General features: G+C 38.2%; 1 protein-coding gene across 2 annotated transcripts in view; it reads right to left on the bottom strand.

The window, feature by feature from the left end:
- PTGER3 (prostaglandin E receptor 3) overlaps positions 1-21,287 on the bottom strand; it is a 196,843-nt gene that overhangs the window by 79,594 nt on the left and 95,962 nt on the right. The window contains exons 3-4 of one of the 2 annotated variants that reach the window (XM_002810703.2): positions 19,140-19,166; positions 17,809-18,434 (exon numbers count right to left, since the gene is read on the bottom strand). In XM_002810703.2, coding sequence (XP_002810749.1) covers positions 18,282-18,434; positions 19,140-19,166 — 180 coding nt within the window. In that variant the 3' untranslated portion in view covers positions 17,809-18,281. Of the gene's footprint in view, positions 1-17,808; positions 18,435-19,139; positions 19,167-21,287 lie in introns of those variants that run through there. The other variant, XM_009249016.3, reaches the window with a different exon arrangement.

Raw genomic sequence — 21,287 nt, 5'->3', positions numbered from 1 at the left:
AAGGTTGGCGCCATTTAAAGACACAAGGAAATTAGGATCAGATCTAGAAATTTGTCTCAGAGTAACATAGAGGTGAATGTTATGATTATAAGCATAGTGAATTTTGGGTGAGGAAGGGATAACTGGTGGAAATTATTTGAGGCAGTTGAAAATTTGGAATGAAAATTGCTGTAAGCTGATGTAGTTTTTATTTTGTGTTGCCAAAGATGTTTATAATCCAGTGTTTTTGTAAAACATTTAACATCCTCAATAAACCATTTAATGGACATCATTTATTTGGCGGGCACTAGGTGTGGGGTTAAATTGAATGTGATGGCCAGCCAGCTGTTGGATGTGCAGGTGGGAGGTCTGAACAGGACAGAGACTTGGGAATCATTAGCATGTGGACATGAATTTAAGCCACATAATCCATAAAGTATGCTATGCAAAGTGGACCAAGATAAATCCCTGAGGAAAATCAAAAGGAATAGTTAGGTGAAGAAGATCCTGAGAATTTGGAATTTGGATGTACTTGAAACTGCCTTTTAGGTATCATTAGTCCCAAGGAAACTTGTGAGTTAGTCATTTGAAGTGGTCACTCTCACATAGAATATCTGTCTATATAGTTCTGCGACTCTCTATATCCCTTTTAAAAACATACTGTTTCTGTATCATCTTACAACCATTTATTTAATGGTTAATTAAATATAAAACATGAAAATAAAGTATCCTTTTAAAGAAATAAAAGTTTATCATTGTTTATTATGTTTATGCATCATCTGAAGCAATTGTCTCATTTTGCTTTTAAGCATATTTCACTTTTATTAAAAAAAAGAAAGGTAGTTTTATAGTTTGATTCCCACCAAATGGGTAAGAGTTCTTATTTAGAGTATTGGCCTTTATTTTGAGATGAAATATGACATTTTGGAGTCGAACTCAAATTCTACAACTGAAAGACTCTACAGTCCAAATTATAAGATGTCTATTTTGAAATACTGTTTACAATCCCCTCTTTAAAGAACAGAGTGTGTGTTTTGGCAGGGTAGGGGGGCACGGGTGTCAATGTCAATTTTAGCAAAAGTCTTATTTTAAAAGCCAAATCAATCCTAAGCCAAAAGAACAAAGCTGGAGGCATCACACTACCTAACTTCAAACTCTACTACAAGGTTACAGTAACCAAAACAGCATGGTACTGGTACCAAAACAGAGATATTGATCAATGGAACAGAACAGAGCCCTCAGAAATAATGTCACATATCTACAACCATCTGATCTTTGACAAATCTGACACAAACAAGCAATGGGGAAAGGATTCCCTATTTAATAAATGGTGCTGGGAAAACTGGCTGGCCTTATGTAGAAAGCTGAAACTGGATCCTTTCCTTACACCTTATACAAAAATCAATACAAGATGGATTAAAGACTTAAATGTTAGACCTAAAACATAAAAACCCTAGAAGAAAACCTAGGCATTACCATTCAGGACATAGGCATGGGCAAGGACTTCATGTCTAAAACACCAAAAGCAATGGCAACAAAAGCCAAAATTGACAAATGGGATCTAATTAAACTAAAGAGCTTCTGCACAGCAAAGGAAACTACCATCAGAGTGAACAGGCAACCTACAAAATGGGAGAAAATTTTCACAACCTACTCATCTGACAAAGGGCTAATATCCAGAATCTACAATGAACTCCAACAAATTTACAAGAAAAAAACAAACAACCCCATCAAAAAGTGGGTGAAGGACATGAACAGACACTTCTCAAAAGAAGACATTTATGCAGCCAAAAAACACATGAAAAAATGCTCACCATCACTGGCCATCAGAGAAATGCAAATCAAAACCACAATGAGATACCATCTCACACCAGTTAGAATGGCAATCATTCAAAAGTCAGGAAACAACAGGTGCTGGAGAGGATGTGGAGAAATAGGAACACTTTTACACTGTTGGTGGGACTGTAAACTAGTTCAACCCTTGTGGAAGTCAGTGTGGCGATTCCTCAGGGATCTAGAACTAGAAATTCCATTTGACCCAGCCATCCCATTACTGGGTATATACCCAAAGGACTATAAATCATGCTGCTATAAAGACACATGCACACGTATGTTTATTGCAGCATTGTTCACAATAGCAAAGACTTGGAACCAAGCCAAATGTCCAACAATGATAGACTGGATTAAGAAAATGTGGCACATATACACCATGGAATACTATGCAGCCATAAAAAATGATGAGTTCATGTCCTTTGTAGGGACATGGATGAAATTGGAAATCATCATTCTCAGTAAACTATCGCAAGAACAAAAAACCAAACACCGCATATTCTCACTCATAGGTGGTAATTGAACAATGAGAACACATGGACACAGGAAGGGGAACATCACACTTCGGGGACTGTTGTGGGGTGGGGGGAGGGGGGAGGGATAGCATTGGGAGATATACCTAATGCTAGATGACGAGTTGGTGGGTGCAGCGCACCAGCATGGCACATGTATACATATGTAACTTACCTGCACGTTGCGCACATGTACCATAGAGCCTAAAGTATAATAATAATAATAATAAAAAGAAAAAATAAAAGAAAGTACCTCTAATTTAGAAATAAGGTATGATAACATGTTATTTAACCATGCTAGGGTTTAGCTACAGATAAAATTATGTATATAAAGCTACTGTCTCCACCAGAAAAAAGAAAAAAAAAAAAAAGCTTCATGCTATAGAAATAAAAATAGAAAACCAGAACTTAGAAGAGGATCAGGAAGCTAATACATCAAATTCAGTGCCCAAGGGTCAATACCCAAACATCACACTTGAGCCTGAGTACCAGTCTAGACAGGGAAAAATCAAATCACTATAGAGTTTTTCAGTACAATGAACTCAAATATAATTTGTAAAGTTACCTTTACTAAAATTATAATGATTCATAAAATTTACTATAATGGTTCTCACTGAAAAAGAATTTAAATATTTTGGAAAGTACTTAATGATAATGCTGTATCTTAAAAAACATTTTCCATTTTCATTTCCTGAATTCATTAATATTATCTAAGAAATTTCAAATATTTTCAAACATCTGGTCTATTAGTCTGTTTTCAGGCTGCCGATAAAGACATACCTGAGACTGGGAAGAAAATGTGGTTTAATTGGACTTACGGTTGCACATGGCTGGGGAGTCTTCAGAATCATGGCAGGAGGTGAAAGGCACTTCTTACATGATGGTGGCAAGAGAAAAATGAGGAAGAAGCAAAAGTGGAAACCGCTGATAAACCCATCAGATCTCATGAGATTTATTCACTATCACAAGAATAGCACAGGAAAGACCAGCCCCCATGATTCAATTATCTCACATTAGGCTCCTTCCACAACAGATGGGAATTCTGGAAGATACAAGTCAAGATTTGGGTAGGGACATGGCCAAACCTTATGGAAAATTCCACCCCGGCTCCTCCAAATCTCATGTCCTCATATTTCAAAACCAATCATGCCTTCCCAACTGTCCCCCAAAGTCTTAACTCATTTCAGCATTAACCCAAAAGTCCACAATTCAAAGTCTCATCTGAGACAAGACAAGTCCCTTCCCCCTGTGAGCCTGTAAAACCAAAGGCAACTAGTTACTTCCTAGATACAATAGGGGTACAAGTATTAGGTAAATACAGCCATTCCAAATGGGAGAAATTGGCCAAAACAAAGGAGTTTCGGAAACCGTGCAAGTCCAAAATCCAGTGGGGCAGTCACATTTTAAAGCTCCAAAATGATCTCTTTTGACTCCATGTCCCACATCAAGGTCAGGCTGATGCAAGAGGTAAGTTCCCATGGTCTTGGGCAGCTCCACTTCTGTGGCTTTACAGGGTACAGCCTCCCTTCCAGCTGCTTTCATGAGCTACTGTTGAGTGTCTGCAGCTTTTCCAGGACCATGGTGCAAGCTGTCAGTGGATCTACCGTTGTGGAGTCTGGAGGAAGGTGGCCCTCTTCTTACAGCTCCACTAGGCAGTGCCCCAGCAGGGCCCCTGTGTGGGGGCTCTGACCCCACATTTCCCTTCTGCACTTCCCTAGTAGAGGTTCTCCATCAGGGCTCCGCCCCTGCAGCAAACTTTTGCCTGGGCATCCAGGGATTTCCGTACATCCTCTGAAATCTAGGTGGAGGTTCCCAAACCTCAATTCTTGACTTCTGTACACCCACAGGCTCAACACCACGTGGAAGCTGCCAAGGCTTAGGGCTTCCACCCTCTGAAGCCACAGACTGAGCTGTACATTGGTCCCTTTTATCCACAGCTGGAGTGGCTGGGACACAGGACACCAAGTCCCTAGGCTGCATACAACACAGGGACTGTGGGTCTGGCTGATGAAATCAGTTTTTCTTCCTGGGCCTCTGGGCCTGTGATAGGAGGGGCTGCCATGAAGATCTCTCACATAGCCTGGAGACATTTTCCCCATTGTCTTGGGGACTAACATTCGGCTCCTTGCTACTTATGCGAATTTCTGTAGCTGGCTTGAATTTCTCTCCAGAAAATGGATTTTTCTTTTCTATCACATAGTCAGGCTGCAAATTTTCCAAACTTTTAAGCTCTGCTTCTCTTATACAACTGAATGGCTTTTAACAGTATCCAAGTCACCTCTTGAATGCTTTGATGCTTAGAAATTTCTTCTGCCAGATACCCTAAGTCACCTTTCTCAAGTTCAAAGTTTCACAAATCTCTAGGGCAGGGGCAAAATGCCACCAGTTTCTTTGCTAAAACATAACAAGAGTTACCTTTACTCCAGTTCCCAACAACTTCCTCACCTCCACCTGAGACCACCTCAGCCTGGACCTTATTTTCCATATTGCTATCAATATTTGGGGCAAAGCCATCCATCAAGTCTCTAGGAAGTTTCAAACTTTCCCACATTTTTCTGACTTCTTCTGAGTCCTCCAAACTGTTCCAATCTCTGCCTGTTACCTAGTTCCAAAGTTGCTTCCACATTTTCAAGTATCTTTTCAGCAATGCCCCACTCTACTGGTACCACTTTACTGTATTAGTCTGTTTTTATGCTGCTGATAAAGACATACCCGAGACTGGGAAGAAAAAGAAGTTTAATTTGACTTACTGTTCCACATGGCTGGGGAGGGCTTGGAATCATGGCAGGAGGTGAAAGACACTTCTTACATGGTGGGAGGAAGAGAAAAATGTGGAAGAAGCAAAAGCAGAAGCCACTGATAAACCCATCAGATCTTGTGAGACTTATTTACCATCATGAGGATAGCACCGGAAAAACTTGCCCCATGATTCAATTACCTCCCCCTGGGTCCCTCCCACAACACATGGGAATTCTGGGAGATACAATTCAAGTTGATATTTGAGTGGGGACACAGACAAACCATATCACCTGGGTATTACTTAGTTGTTTGTTTGTCATTTTCTTAACAGTCATGTTATAGGATCTTGCATTTGGGTCTTAGATTCATGTTTCTAACTCATGGTCACATGATCATCTTTAATTTAGTAGTAACTATCTTGAGCCTATCCTACAAAATGGGCAGGTTAAAAAAATGTAAAGATAAATGATTCAGCATTTCCAGAAGGGAGCGAGTTATTTGCCAGCAAGATAGATGGAAGAATAAAATTGGTTGCTTCTTTTTTCAACACACTTGATAGATACTTGCAAGAGTATAGGGTTATTAATTAAATGTCTACTTCAATGACAGTGCATATCTAATGCAATACTCATATATAAAGAGTTGTCAAGTCTAAAAACTCCTCTAACTTGTAATGATTTTCTGTTTTATTATTATCTTTCTATAGAATTTGAATCTCTGAATTTTAAGGGGAAGTTTTTGTGTTTTTTGCCATTGAATACTTATAAAATGGCTAAACCACTGCTTTCATAATTTGGTAGTATTTAAACTCTTCTGTTTTGCCTAAGACCTTTTTTGTTTAGGCATAAAATGAAAATTGGAAATCACCATTCTTATGTCATTATATAAATCTATGATTACTATAGTTGACCTCATCTCCTTGTGATTCAATTACATTTTGTCACTATTATAATAACCATGAAATGTATTTTTTCAGCCCCTGAAAATATGTCTTATGTGTATGACTTACTGGATACCTCTGCTTTGATATTCCACAGATATCTCAAACCTCAGTATGTTTTTAACTGAGCCTTTCCCAAGCCCTCTCCTCCTCATTTAATGTTACCAAAATCTCATCATTCACCCAAGCCAGGAATTAAGAGTTACTAGAATTTTCCTCTTCCTCCCTTCTCAAAAGAAATCAGTCAGGAGTCATGATGAGTCTATTTCTGAAATATCACTGGAATCTGTTTTTTCTTCTCCACTCCTACTAGCACTGCCTTAATTCAGAATCACTTGCCAGAATTACCGAAATAGCTTCCTCAATATTATATCTGTGCTTCTGACATTGCCTCACAAATTCTTTCTTTATAATGCTACTAGCATTACGTTTTAAAATTAAAATTTAATCACGACTGTCCTCCTTAAAAATCCTCAAATTTATAAGAACCCAAACTCCTTACTATGACTTACAAGACTGTGATGATGACAGCTCCTATGTACAAAATGCCCTTCTGTCTTTTCATAATAATAGAATTACAGCTGGGAAGGGGTTATCTAGCCAACCGCCTTATGTTACAATCCCCATAACCCAGCAACCAGGAGAGGTCATGTGAATAGTTCTCAGCAATGGCAGGACAGCAGGAGTGAAGTGCGCCGCTTACTGGTTCAGACCTTAAAGTGTAAGTCTTGGGCACAGCCACCCAGGCATGATCACACAGACGAGAGCCTTGAGATGAATGGAGTCTGATCCAGGAATCACTTTGTGGAAGAGAGTTGCTGGTGGACCTGTAGCACCAACCCTGAACTATTCCTTGAGAGAGAAATAAACTTTTGTTGTGTTTGTGCTATTATATCTTGAGGCATTTTTTAACCATAATTTAGCCCATCTCAATACAAAACCTTTTATAATTCAATCCTTAATTACCTTTCCAACTTCATGTTTTACTAATTTTCAATTCCTCATTTGTATGCTAAGCTCCAGCCTTACCAGACTATTTAAAATTCCATAGATAAGCAAGGCTTACTCTTGCATTTATACCTTTGTTCCTGCTGTTCTGTCCACAGGGTTATACCGTCTTCTTTAAGGCTGGGTCAAGCATCACTACTCTCGAAAATTTCTCTTGTTTTGGGTGGATTGTGCACACTGCCCTCACCCCACCATTTATGTGTTGAAGGCCTAACTCTCAGTATCTTAGAATGTGACTGTACTTGCAGATAGGGCCTTTAAATAAGTAATTAGGTTAAATTAGGTCTTCAAGGTGAGCCTTAATCCAATTTGACTGGTATCCTTATAAGAAAAGGAAAGTTGAACATGCAGAGAGACACAAGGGATGTGCAGGCACAGGAAACAAAGAGAAGGTGTTCACCTGCTAGCCAAAAAGAGAAGCCACAAACAAAACTAAACCTGCCAACATGTTGATTTTAGACTTTTCACCTCCAGGACTGTGGGAATATACATTTCGATTAAGTCACCCAGTCTGTGGGTATTTTGTTATGGCAGCTCTAGTAAACTAATATACTCCTCGAGGCAGGATGTTTTCTTCTCTGAAATGTCATAGCATCCTGAGCATACCCCATTTATCAAATATCTTTGCTATTTTTCAATCCGTGATTTACTTGTCTGTCTCCTCAACTAGTCTGTCAGTCTTTCAGGGAAAGTGACTCTGTCTACAAATCTGCTGCCTTAACTCCTGACAGTATGTTTGGAAATTCATAACAAATGGATAAATGTTCATTAGAATGGATTAATTTCTTCTCCACAACTTTCTACTTACCAGCAAGCAAATAAGCAAGTAGTTTGAGTTTTTATTTGTTGTCTACTTTCTTTACATATATGGCCAGGGTGACAATCACGTAGCCTGATTTTCATACACGATTTCATCATTGGAGATTGACTTGCCATTTTTCATATTGTTTCATGGATATTTTTAAAGGTATAGTTTCTATACCTTTGCAGATTTACTAAAGTCCAGAAGATAAAGATGAATTTTATAGCAGGAACAAGATCTTCTGTCAGTAAGGTTGGTTGTGATGTTGCAGTGGACTGCTTTTGGTATTTTGTCAACATTACAATAGCCCTCTTTTTCCAAGAATTACTCCCAAACCAAGCAGTTGGTTTAACCCAGTCTCTGTGTCATACTTGGTTGGACAAGAGTGGTCACTAGATACAAGTTTAACTAATAATGTTTTTTTCCACAAATTTTGAATTGAGAGTGAGGGAAACTAGTTTTGATCTCTTCTGAGTGGCTGAAACTGAGAATTGTTGGGTAATCATGTGCATTGAGATGGAGAGATATTTGAATGAAGACAGAGACATATCCTAAATACAGATGTGAAAAGGGGGAGAGAGAGAGAGAGAGAGAGAGAGAGAGACAGCAGTAATACCAGTTAATTTTCATTTTCTCATTTCAGTTCCTTATGAGGTCTATGGCACTCCTTGCTCTTGGGTTCCATGACATTTTTATATCAAATTTCATTTGGTTTAAGCTGGAATGAATTTCTGTCATTTGCAATAAACAAGAGTACTTACTTAAATCAGTTAGATAGTATAGTTGACATATGTAATTTTGAATCACTCAAGTCATTCTTCCTTGATGCTAGTAATAATGATTCAATCATCTTTTTTGGAGCCACTTTCTTCTATTCTAGTCTATAAAGTTCATTAGGGTCAAGCCTAGTGCAAGGTAATAGCTCAAGAAGGGACATAGAGATATATGACCTAAACTATGTCAATAACTCTATCAGCAATATTTGCTGGAACTTCTGAGAAATTGTGAGAAGCCAAAGCAATTTTTTTCCCACTGAAATTTCTCAAATAGTAAAGACAACAGCTTGAAGCTCCTGGTTGCCATGTTACCACCATGAAAAGAGTACCTTTGAGAATGAAACCAGTATAGAAGAAGTCAGGGCAAAAGACAGAAAAACCCAGATTCTTCACACGTCATTTGAGCACCAAGGTCCATGCATTTCTGAAGTCCTAGACTTTTCGGTTATTTCATCAATAAATGTCATTTTTTAAATCTGAATTTTGGTGTTGTTTGAAACAAAAAGTCCAGGTAAACATGGATAGCATATCTTTATATGTCTTTGAGCTGGTGAAGTTTTATTATGTATACCTAACACCAAATTGAATGCCTAACCATGTATCTGAAATAAGTGGATGCTCAAGAACTTTCTGCTGAGACTGAATGAAGATGAAAAATGCTACCTATTGTGCCATTTGTTGATATGTCTTTTTATAGCCTTACCTCTTCATCAGAAGTACTAAATCTGTGCTCTATAATCAGTGGATTTTCATCAGAGAAATTAGGTAAAAAGGGTTTTGAGTCCTTGCCACCAGAGCCAATCACAATATTTGCCTCCCAAAGGCCAAATCCTAAGTAGATTTTCCCTCTTCATTGTAGTATCTCCATTCTAAAGAGAACTTCTCATCCAAACCAGTGCAGTAGCCTCCTGAGAAGTCTCCAAGTCTCCAGATTGTTTCTACTCTAATCTGTTGGGGAGCTTAAATAACTTGATTAAAGTCCTATAGTTAGCTAGTGGCTGAGGAACTGTTCGAACCCACAGGGGCTTGATTGACTTCAAAATCTTTGCTTAATTTCCCTACTATTATACATATTGCATCCCTTCATGATATAATTCTTATATTTTCTGAGTTGAAAAACAAACTAAACACAGTCTCTTCAAACTTGGAGAGACTAGTAACAGTGAGACAAAAGCTGATCCAAGAAAATGCACCAAAACACACCTGTGTTGTTCTTATAGCTTTGCAGTTTTGTGAAAAGGAACACAGGAGATTTTGCTCTCATTTAGAGCTGTCAGTCATGGCTTTTGCTTGAAAATGCCTGCTTTCAAATTCACACTGTGTCTCTGTCTACCAAGCATATGTCTATGCATATGAAATCCAGAGAAAGTAACTCTACTAGACTGAACTGGGATGCATTCCAAGGACTCGGAGTCATGGGATAACAGATCTTATACAACCTAATAGGACTTGATTTGGCACAGGTAAAGTTTTTTTTATGAAAATTTACTTTCTCATATATTGGTGAGACTGAACAGATCTAGCTATATATTGCTTAAATTTGCTTCATGTCAAGTTAAGAAGAAAATACTCATAAAGCAGCCATTCCTTCTTAACAGAGAAAAGCTGTTTTTATCTTTTGAAATACTAGTTTAAGGAAGTGCATCAATAAAACCTTTAACTTTTTAAAAAAATCTCATTTTATGATGTAAATTGAAAGCATATTTCTTATTTTGGAGAAGGCATTACTGATGTGCATAAACTCAACAGGGTTCTTCATACTCTAACCTAAAATTTTTGCCTAGGGCCGATTTTTGTGATTTCCTCAGAACCCAGAGAATGCAAAATAGTCTTGAAGTAAGATGGAGGTTGATTCAGTATTGCAAAGTTAAATATTTTAAGTGCACAGCTAACATTGGAAAGGGCCTTATGCAAAGGAGATTCTGAAATTCCTTTTAGTAATTTCATGACTTCCATCGAAATGGTAGCCAATATAGGATGAGAGAGAAAATAAGAGGACTCTTGGGATTGTGTTGATATCTGCTTTCCCTAGTCCCCTCAGAGGTGAAGTCCCTGAGGTCCCTCACTTGCAGAGTCAGATATCTCTGGATTTAAGTCCCAGCCCCACCACATATCACTTTTATGAATTTACACAAGTTACTTTGTTTTCTCCTTTATTTATCATACACTTGCCTAGCAATTTCCTGAGCCAGGCCCCATTTGAAGCTCTTTATACTCTTGGAAAGCTGAAAACTTGAGCACTATCTCACTCCCAGTTTACAAATGAAGTGGGTCACAGACAGAGTTAAGAAAATTTCCCCAAATAGATGATAACAGAATCGGTAAGAACCAGAAGACAGACCCAGGAAACTTGGTTCCACAGTGCATGCTCTTTACCACTACTTAACCTGCCATGTTAAACTATGGCAAGTAATAAAACAATCTTGCTTCCTCCTGCTGTGGTGAGGTTTCATTGAGATAATCTGCATAAAACATCTTACACAATTTAACAGGCAGGCATATAGTAAGCCAGTCTGCAGAGTCTGGAATTAGTTAGTCCATTGCTGTAAAGCTGGTGTATCTGGTGGGTGCTGGGTGTTCATGGACCCACCACACCAAAATGATCTCCAATAGTCCACTCAACTGGCACAGTTTGCCTACCAGGACTTCTGCTATAGGTTTTCTATTTGACACTTTTATTTCCAATTGGACTGTGGCCCAGAACTAACCTTCAGTTCATTTGGCTGGGGTCCTGACCATTTGCATTCCAGGGATCAGATATGCATGCTCACAGGTCTTATGTTCCCTGTTCTGCTATACTTTATTTTCACTGGTTGATTTGCCCCTGTATGTCCTTGAGCAGGCTTATATAATCCAGGTGCAGTAACTATGTAAGTAGGTTTTCAGTGACCTGGGATAGCATGGTACATTAGAAAAGGAATAAATTCAAGAGTTCCAGGACTAGGTTTGTATCTCAGCCTCAGCACTGTGCTCTTGGGGAAGTCAATGATCTGCTCTATGCCTTAGTTTTCCTCATCAGTAAAAATAGGGACAAAAATTCTTACTCTCAGGGTCATTGTTAAAATTAAACATGGTAACTTCTGTGGATATATCTAACTAACACCATGCTTAAGCTAAAGTAGGTGATACAGTTTGGCTGTGTCCCCACCCAAATTTCAACTTGAATTGTATCTCCCAGAATTCCCACATGTTGTGGGAGGGACCCAGTGGGAGGTGATTGAATCATGGGGGCTGGTCTTTCCCGTGCTAGCCTCATGATAGTCAATAAGCCTCACAAGATATGATGGCTTTATCAGGGGTTTCTGCTTTTGCTTCCTCCTCATCTTCTCTTGCTACCACGATGTAAGAAGTGCCTTTCAGCTCCCACCATAATTCTGACATCTCCTCAGCGATGCGGAACTGTAAGTCCAATTAAACCTCTTTTTCTTCTCAGTCTTGGTTGGGTATGTCTTTTTCAGCAGTGTAAAAATGGACTAATACAGTAGGTGTGCAACAACTTTTTCTTTCTTTCTTTTTCTGAAAGTAAAGGAGAGCTCCATATGTCTGGAAAAATAATTCAAATTAACCTTCACATCGGACAATGCACAAACCCAGGCTTTCCCACTACTGTAGATTTGGGTTGCTGAGTTTCAGGTTACATTGCTGAGACATTAATGCTGTTGGGGTCTGAATTTCTTGAATCATTGTTGAGTACTGGCAACTAAAATAAACAATGTGATATGGTTTAGAAACTTTGTTACGTTCTATACACTTGTTTATCTATGTGTACATGTTCTAAAAGTGTTTACATATATGTGCTATGGTTTGTTTTGTTTTGATAGGATGTATGGGTGTTTGTGGCTGGGAATCCTAAGAAACAAAATGTAAGAAAATAAATTATTTGTAGTAATCAAAACATAATTAAGTGCTAGAGAGCACAGTCATGGATTTCATCATGGCTTTTAGCATAGTGAGTGTGATGAAATGGTAGAGGTTTCCTGTAATGCCTTAGAAAAAGCCTGTATCACACTTCACTGCATAGGGACAGTAACTGCTATCATATAAAACCAACACTCTGCAAAAGTAGACATGAGCCTTTGAGATTTATATGTTGCCACTGATATGCTTTGGCTGTATCCCCACCCAAATCTCCACTTGAATTATACATGGTAGGGACCCAGTGGGAGGTAATTGAATCATGGGGGTAGTTACCTCCATGCTGGTCTTGTGATAGTGAGTGAGGTCTCATGAGATCTGATGGTTTTATAAGGGACTTTTTCCCACCCGCTTCGCTCTGCAATTCTCCTTCCTGCCACCATGTGAATAAGGATGTGTTTGCTTCCCCTTCCACCATAATAGTAAGTTTCCTGAGGCTTCCCCCGCTCTGCGGAACTGTGAGTCAATTAAACCTCTTTCCTTTATAATTTACCCAGTCTCCGGCAGATCTTTACAGCAGGCTGCAAACTAACTAATACAGTCACTAATTTGAAAATGGCTGAATACCAATTTGCAGTCATAATGGAAGTGGAGAGGCATAATCTAATCACTGAGACTTCAGTCTCACGTGCATAATAACTCCATATGCCATTAGTTTAGCAAGTGTGTTTGATTTCATGTACTTCATTACTTGTACAAGATATTTTTTTAATTATACAGAAACAGATGGGCATGTTTCACTGAAGCAGATTTTGCAATAACTGAAAAGAAAAATGACCAGAGTCATTTCATCTGAATTGTGAATAGTTTCTCAAATGGGTGTACATTCTTGGCTTGATGAAGATTATGAGTTCTTGCTTTAAGTGACTGAAAGTTTAATTGAATATTCTGATCTTGGTCAAATTGGGATCTATTGAATGGAATTCGGGAAATCTTCATCATAGTGACTGCATTTTCAGGATGATATTGCAACTGTAGGTATATTACAAAACATCACAAATTTTCTTTTCATTTTCTTATTAGTCTGAAGCATATGCATCAGGTTCAATTCTCCAGTCTTGAGTAAAAGTATCAGAAAAGGCTCCTTGTAGCTTATTGTCATTAAGGAAACAGATTTCCTGAAGAGATCTCTACCCTGGTCTCTGGGATAAAGGAAGAACAGGGAATGTCAGTGAAAAACTATACAGGTGAAGTGCCAGCCCATGTTTGACATCCATTCAAATATTAGCTTAAGATATAATAATATGGCCGGGCACGGTGACTCACGCCTGTAATTCCAGCACTTTGGGAGGCCGAGGTGGGTGGATCACCTGAGGTTGGGAGTTCAAGACCAGCCTGACCAACATGGAGAAACCCTGTCTCTACTAAAATTGCAAAATTAGCCGAGTGTGGTGGCACATGCCTGTAATCCCAGCTACTCGGGAGGCTGAGGCAGGAGAACTGCTGGAACCCAGGAGGCAGAGGTTGTGGTGAGCTGAGATTATGCTGTTGCACTCCAGCCTGGACAACAAGAGTCAAACTCCATTTCAAAAAAAACAAAACAAACAAACAAAAACATAATAATACTAGGAAGTATCTTTAATGGGGATATTCCAACTCTTTGTCATTCTTTGCTGCAACTCAGCCTGTTCTCTCTAAATGTTTCTGACTAGATAGAGCTCAGGTGCTGTCTTACAGGAAGGACCACAGCCTATCTGTGAGCTGCACTGCTTCTGCCAACCCTACTCTCTCTGTGGATGAGTCTCTTCCACAGATGTTCCCTCTAGATAGATGTCATAAAGAAAAAGAAAGGATGAATTAGAGCAAGCTTCTCAAAAGTTCTGGCTAGTATTAAAATATTTTCTTTGAGTTAAATATTGGACTGGATTCAAATACCGTTTGCATTTTATTCACAGAGCTTCTCCATTCTCTCCTCCATTGTCTCTTCAGGCGTGGGGTAAAGGAGTGTTGGGAAAAGTTTACACAGCGGAAGGGAGTTACATACAAAAACACATCTACGGATAAATATACAAAAGATTTGTTTCTTATAAAACAATAGGAACAATCTAAGTTTCTGAGGTTAAGGTCTCCTCCCTTAAGAAGTTTAGTATTTCATAATTTTCTGTGTAAAAAATGCAGTTTCACATTGCCTGTGCCCTAAATTGCTTTCTGAGGTTGAATGATAGAAATCATCAAGCAACATTAAATTAATTCCACATCTCTAAGTTGTCCAAAGGGATTAAGCTCCTCCTCTTAAAGTGTCCCATAGCACCAGAGAATACTTGAGACACTGAACAGGAAAGGAAGAATATTCTAGACAGAAGGAGTAGCAAGTTTAGACTTGGAGTCAAGAAATGTAAAATAGTTCAAAAGAGTACAGTTCAAGGGAAAGAGAAATAATGAAGTTAGACAAATGGTAAAGGTCATGATGGATTTTGTAAGCCTTGTGAAAGAGTTTGGAAAGCAATGAAATGCATCATTAACTACAAAGAAAAAAACATCAAGGACGTTTTTACTGAGACATAACTTGCCAAATGATTTTATGGACACTCGAGGCATTCTAGTTTGTGTTGCTCAGATATTTCATCTATAGAGAGAGATACTGACACTGGCACAGGTAGGTGAAGGTCTAGATACTCTAGGGTCGCACTGTTCAATACAACTTTCTATCCTGTCCAATATGATTACCAGTAGTTATATGTGGCTACCAAGAACTTGAAATGTAGCTAGCATAATGGTAATTTAATGTAAGGCAGTGGATAGTGGAGGAAAACAGAGATAGGCTTGCTGGGGATTAGACGCTGGGAATATGGGCAGAACTCCAAAACCACCTCTGCAAATCCAGATCAACATTAAGAATATAGCAAAGTTCAGTTAATGTGGGACATAACAAATCTAAAGAGTAAATGTGTCAAAGTCCAGAGGCAAATTCCCAGCACATACTGGCAGGAGTTAAGGAGTGAAGGAAGACACAAAGAAGGGTCAGGAAAATTTTAACTTGATTTGTTAGAGTTATTTCAGAAGGTACAGAGTGTGATCTCCATGGATTAACTTTCAGTGGTCTTAAACAAGAAACAGATTGAAGTAAACAACTTATTGCATTTGGAGGGATTAACCAACCAAGAGGAAAACAAAGTTAAGGACATCCTGAGTGCCTTACTTCTTGCGCATCTAGAACAATCAGCTGTCTAATAGTTAATATTTTCTACCCCAAACTCAAAGCCATTTATAAATAAATTTTTGCCAGAACTATGAAAGATTCTTTTAAAATAAACAGACTCTAAAATAATTCAGGCAACTGATTACAAAGAATGGAGGCATTCCAGTAGGACTAATTCCTTCACCTCACTGGGTCACAAGTTCCTCATAAGTAAATGACAGGGTGGGTTTGCTCACCTTTCAGGGGAAAAAGGAGCAAGCTGTATTGGCAATCCACTACTTTCAAACAAAATCAGACTAAAAACATATAAGAAAGTCAAATATGCAAGAGATAATATATTTTAGAGTGGAGATTCTGTTCTACAGAGAGCTAAAACTGATTTAAATTTCATAAATATGCCTCTCCTTTTAGATATAATACCCAATAAATTCTAGCATTTCATGCTATTCTTCTTCTTCTTTTTTTTTTATACGAAGTCTTGCTCTGTTGCCCAGGACGATCTTGGCTCACTGCAACCTCCACCTCCCAGGTTCAAGCGATTCTCTCACCTCAGCCTCCTGAGTAGCTCGGACTACAGGAGCCCACCACCACGCCTGGCTAATTTTCATTTTTGTTGTTGTTGTTTTGTAGAGATGGGGTTTCACCATGTTGACCAGGCTGGTCTAAAACCCCTGACCTCAAGTAATCTGCCTGCCTCAGCCTCCAAAGTGCTGGAATTACAGGCGTAAGCCACTGTGCCAGGCCCATTTCATGCTATTCTTTAAACTTACTTGCTTCCTTTGTAAATGAAGACACTATTAATCAGTTTAATTTTAATGTGTCCAATAGAAACTAAATGTTAACCATCGATTGCATGCTTAATTACTTTTACCTTTGTCTTAACTCTACTGTTCCTTACCTAACTCTTTATAACTAGTTTCTGCATTTTTACATCTTCATTTTCCACCCATTTTTGAATAAAAAAGAAAATAACAATAAAGTATTAAAATTATTTTTAACACCATTGTTCAAGAAAACTTAGAGATACTGTATAACCTATAGAAAGAAATCATAAGAAACAAACACTTGTTTGCTGATTACAAACCTCTAAATTTGGTGTTGGAAAGGTCATGTAAGAGTTTCAGTGCATAATTCACAAAAACACAGATGTATTAAAAGAGCAATGTATCAAAGTCAAGAGCAATTTCTTCTGTTCCCTGTACTTCAATATCTTTGCCTTTTAGTTTGGATTTCTAGGATATTTGCATATGATGGGGAAACATGCTAGTATACCTTCAGCAGGGAAATATATGGAGTAGAAGAAGGAGATTGATTGGGCAGCACTGGTAAAGAAAAGGAAAAGAATAACAATATTAATTGAGCACTACCCAGGTACCTAAAGATGCACTTAATTAACTCACATATTCCTCACAGCAATTCCTTCACTCATTACACAAATATTTCCTTAGCACCTCCAATGTGCCAGGCACTGCCCTTGGTAGATTCAAGGACAGACAAGACAAAGCCTGTCTCTGCCCTTGGGAAACACATATTCTAATATAGAAAACAAAAAGGTAGACAGACAAACAGAAACAAATTACTAAATAGGACAGGCACCATGAAGGAAACAAATGAGCTGAGATAGTAAATAATAGAGAAATCTACTGTAGATAGGAATATCAAGAAAAAAATGCTTCCAGAAAGTACTTAAGCTGTTAACCAAAGGAAGAAACAGAGCTGTAGCATGCAGGAGGTAGGGAAAAGAGTGGGATAGCATGTGCAAAGAACCTGGGGCAGGAAAGATCTTTATGTCTGCTGAGTAATGAGTGGGCTGGTGGGGGCAAGAGGAGAAGTATTAGGAGCATGTGTGGTGGTCTAGCTGAGAAATTAGTTTTGCCTGAATTAGGAGTTTTAGAGATGGAGAGAAGTGAATAGTACAAGATATATTTGAAGGTAGAGTCAACCGTACTTGCCACATTTACTTATTAATATTCTCACATAACAGATGAGAAATGGACTGAAAGATTCAGAATTAATTAAAGTTCTTGTAGTAAGCAACTTCATGATGGGGTTATGAACCCTGCCTTCCTTAAAGCCCCTCCTACTACATCACACTTCCTAGCTTTGTTAATTCAAGGTTAATGTAGGTTTTAGAGAGTCCTAAAAGTGGAAGTTTTTTGCCAGTCTGATGATGTTGAATTAGAATGTGTTTTAATAACCTGAACAAATTACAGATTTTCCATTCACAAACCCATAACCTTATGTCACTGAGGAGGGCACCAAATTCTACAAACACCCTTTACGTATTTCTTCTGGACCAAATGTTAAAATACTCTTGCATTTCTTCCAGAGACGCATTGCATTACCAGCATGCATATGAAAAAATTTCTGTTGACTAAAGCAGCAGTCTTGGCAATTCTGAACCATGTGCTATTCTTACCATAAATCTAAATTGGGTAGTTCGAGTGACCAACCAGTTTGTTCAGCTTTGCTAAAAATATGCCCATGTTTGCCCAAATGACCTGGCTTGCTGGTAATCTCCCACATTTCCAAGTCAATCAACACATGGAAAGTGCCCAAGCAGGGATTAAAGAGTCACAAACTCAGCTGGAGGAGCTTGCTTTTTTAAAACACAGCACTCCTGTAGTTATTTTCTTCATTGTTATTCTGTCTTTACTGTTGAGATTCTGGTGTATACATTAATGCTGCTCACCAGTACCTCCACTTCTTCTCTGTTCAGCACACGATAGGTTTGTACGTGCCCACAATGTGCAGTTGCCCTCTGTATCTGGGGGTTCTGCAAACTGCAGATTAACTAACCACAGATCAAAATATTGAGAAAAGAAAATAATAAAAAATAACAATATGACAATAAAAATAATACAAATAAAAAGGTGATACAGTATAATCACTATTTATACAACATTTACATTGTATTAGGTATTATAAATAATCCAGAGATTATTTAAAATGTGCAGGAGGATGTGCATAGGTTATATGCAAATACTACTCTAATTTATATAAGGGATTTGAGCATCCTGGGATTTTGGTATGGGGGAGATGGTCATGTAACTAATCCCCTGTGGATACCGAGGAACAACCATAATTCTTTAGGTTGGCATCACATAATACTCACTCCGGCAGTAGTTAAGAGCTGCCATACAATTCTTTCCTTCTGTGTGCTGTGGAGTCTAGTGACACTTGAAGCCTCCAATAGCCTGAGTTCTGATGAGGGCAATGTGCTGCCAAGTCCCCACAGCTGATCCGCAACAGACATGTTATATGGGGGCAAAGACCTTTTGTCATTTTTAAATGCTAAGACTTGGGGATTTGTTGTTGTTGCTGCTGCTGCTACTATATATCCTAATCTTTGTGACTGGGATAGGTTCTTTCACATTCTTGATAGGAAGGAAAATACGAACTTTCAATTTAAGGAAATATGACAAACAGTACAGTTGGCAGAAAGTGAAGAGGTTTGGATTCAAATGCAACTAGTTTTAATACTATCTTTGCAACTTACTTGCTTTCTGAGTCTTCTTTTTCTCATCTGAAAAAGAGTAATAACAGTATAAGTTTGCTATAATTTAATATGCGAAGTTCCTAGCAGGATGCTAAACCACAGATGATGTTCAATGAAAGTAGCTATTTCTGTGAGGGGTAATGGTAAATAGACTAAAAGTGTAGCAAAAGATAAACCACACAGGCATGGCTGAATCTGAAGAGACTATAGAAATGGGGAACACTGTCATTCATGCCCTCGGTTCTGCCTACCAAGCATCTCCTAGTCATAGGCATGCCTTTCTGTCTCTCCTGTGTTCAACTCATGCTTTCCCTGTCCCATTCCCACTCCTCTGTCACACGCTGCTCCAAGGAAAGTATATAGAAATCACTCACTAAGATAGCTGCATTTTAACAGGAATTAAGTTAAAGGGCTAAAGCTCCAACTTAGTATTTTAGGCCTTAGGTGGAAAAAGGCAGTGGATATCTCTCACCTGAACCCAGGCTGGCCAAGAGTATCCGTCTAGCTTAATTATGTCCACTTGTTAGGTCCACTAACCTAGGCAGGTCTATTGGAGCAGTCTTTATAAAAGACTTTTATGAGGCTTCATTTTGTGAAGTTGTCCAGATCTGCTGGAAAGACTACCATTATAGTTTGGCAGGATCTTCTGTGGGGTCAGGATTGGGGACTGGCAGTACTAGTGCTGTATGTCGACATTACTCTTAAAAATGTTCAGACAGTCTTAACATAGTCTCCTCATATTAATCCTCACAGCAATCCTGCAAATGGGCATTAAGATCTTTGTCATAGATGATGGAACAGAAGCTTAAAGCTTTTAAATCATTTACCCAAATTCACGTATATGATATGTGGAAGAGTCTATATTCCAAAACCAGTACCTCTGATTTCAAGTCTAATATCCTTTTTTCCCCTTTCACTATTACAGTTTTCTCTGTGTGAGGAAGCAAGTTCAATAGTGTCTCTTGACGGCATTTTGCTATCATGTAATACAAATATTTCTTTTTTGTTGTTACATAGTTGGGAGTTTGAAATTCTGTTTTCTACATTCAACAACTAAAAGGAAGAAAAAACACATGACAGTTAAAAAAAAGGAACTACAAATATACTATTGAAAATGAAATTAAAGTAAGGTATTCTATATTGTCATGTTTTCTGGCTAAAATAATACCCACAGTTTCAGAGAATTTTAATCACTGCCTATATGAAAAAAGAGAGAAGAGAATAGGGAAGGAAGCTAAGATTTTAGTCTCATTATTTCTTTAAGAAACTATAATTATTTTCTTATGGCTAACATAATTTCTAAGATCAATCTATTTGCAGTCAGTTGTAAACATTGAAAATAGTTTGAAACTTACAGTGGAAATACATAATTTGTAGCCAGACAAACTTGAGTTTGAATTCTAATAACACCACATAAATCTATAGGCCTTGAGGAAGTAAGTTAATTAAGCCATAAATTAGAGATGAGCCTCAAGCTTCTTATCTCTGAAATGAAAGTTTATAATAACAATCTCATAGAAAGGTGGTGACTGTTACATGACATGGTGGATATAAAGCACTTATAGATTATAAGCTTTAAAAAAGTTTACTTCCCTTTTCTCTTTGCATCAGATAGATTCTCATCATTTTAGAAATAACAGGATTCTTATTCCCAAGTAATGCACAGTCAAGTGGATTTTATTCACTTAGTAAGTATTCAAAGAGAGAAAGTGGGAGACAGAGAAGAAAGATGGAGGAAAGGAAGAAGGGAAGGAAGACAAGGAGGAAGGGAGAGAGGGGAAAAATCCTAAGAAAAACAATACTAAAATCAGATGGAGACATGTTCCTTCTCTGCATGATCTAACATTGTTCTGTTACTAGAGACTGGAAGCACTTGGAGTTATCCATCCTGCCCTTGTCCTCTTTCCCCAGTAGAAATACAGGAAATAAAAAAACTTTTATAACACTTCTGATAATATCACTAGAAATTGGTCATTAGTTCTCAAAGAAGAACTTCTTGCTTGAAATATATTTGGCCCTATTTGATTTTATCATTCATTCAAGGGTGGAATTGTTACAGAAATATATTCTAGGGCCACTAATCCCATCACTATGCACAATTATACATTTATTTTTTAGACAACCGACCAGATTCCTAATGTAAACCTG

This window comes from Pongo abelii, chromosome 1 (assembly GCF_028885655.2).
Source record: "Pongo abelii isolate AG06213 chromosome 1, NHGRI_mPonAbe1-v2.0_pri, whole genome shotgun sequence".
NCBI lineage: Eukaryota > Metazoa > Chordata > Mammalia > Primates > Hominidae > Pongo > Pongo abelii.
The sequence above is the reverse complement of the archived record's forward strand: the minus strand, read 5'-3'. Positions and strand labels throughout refer to the sequence as shown.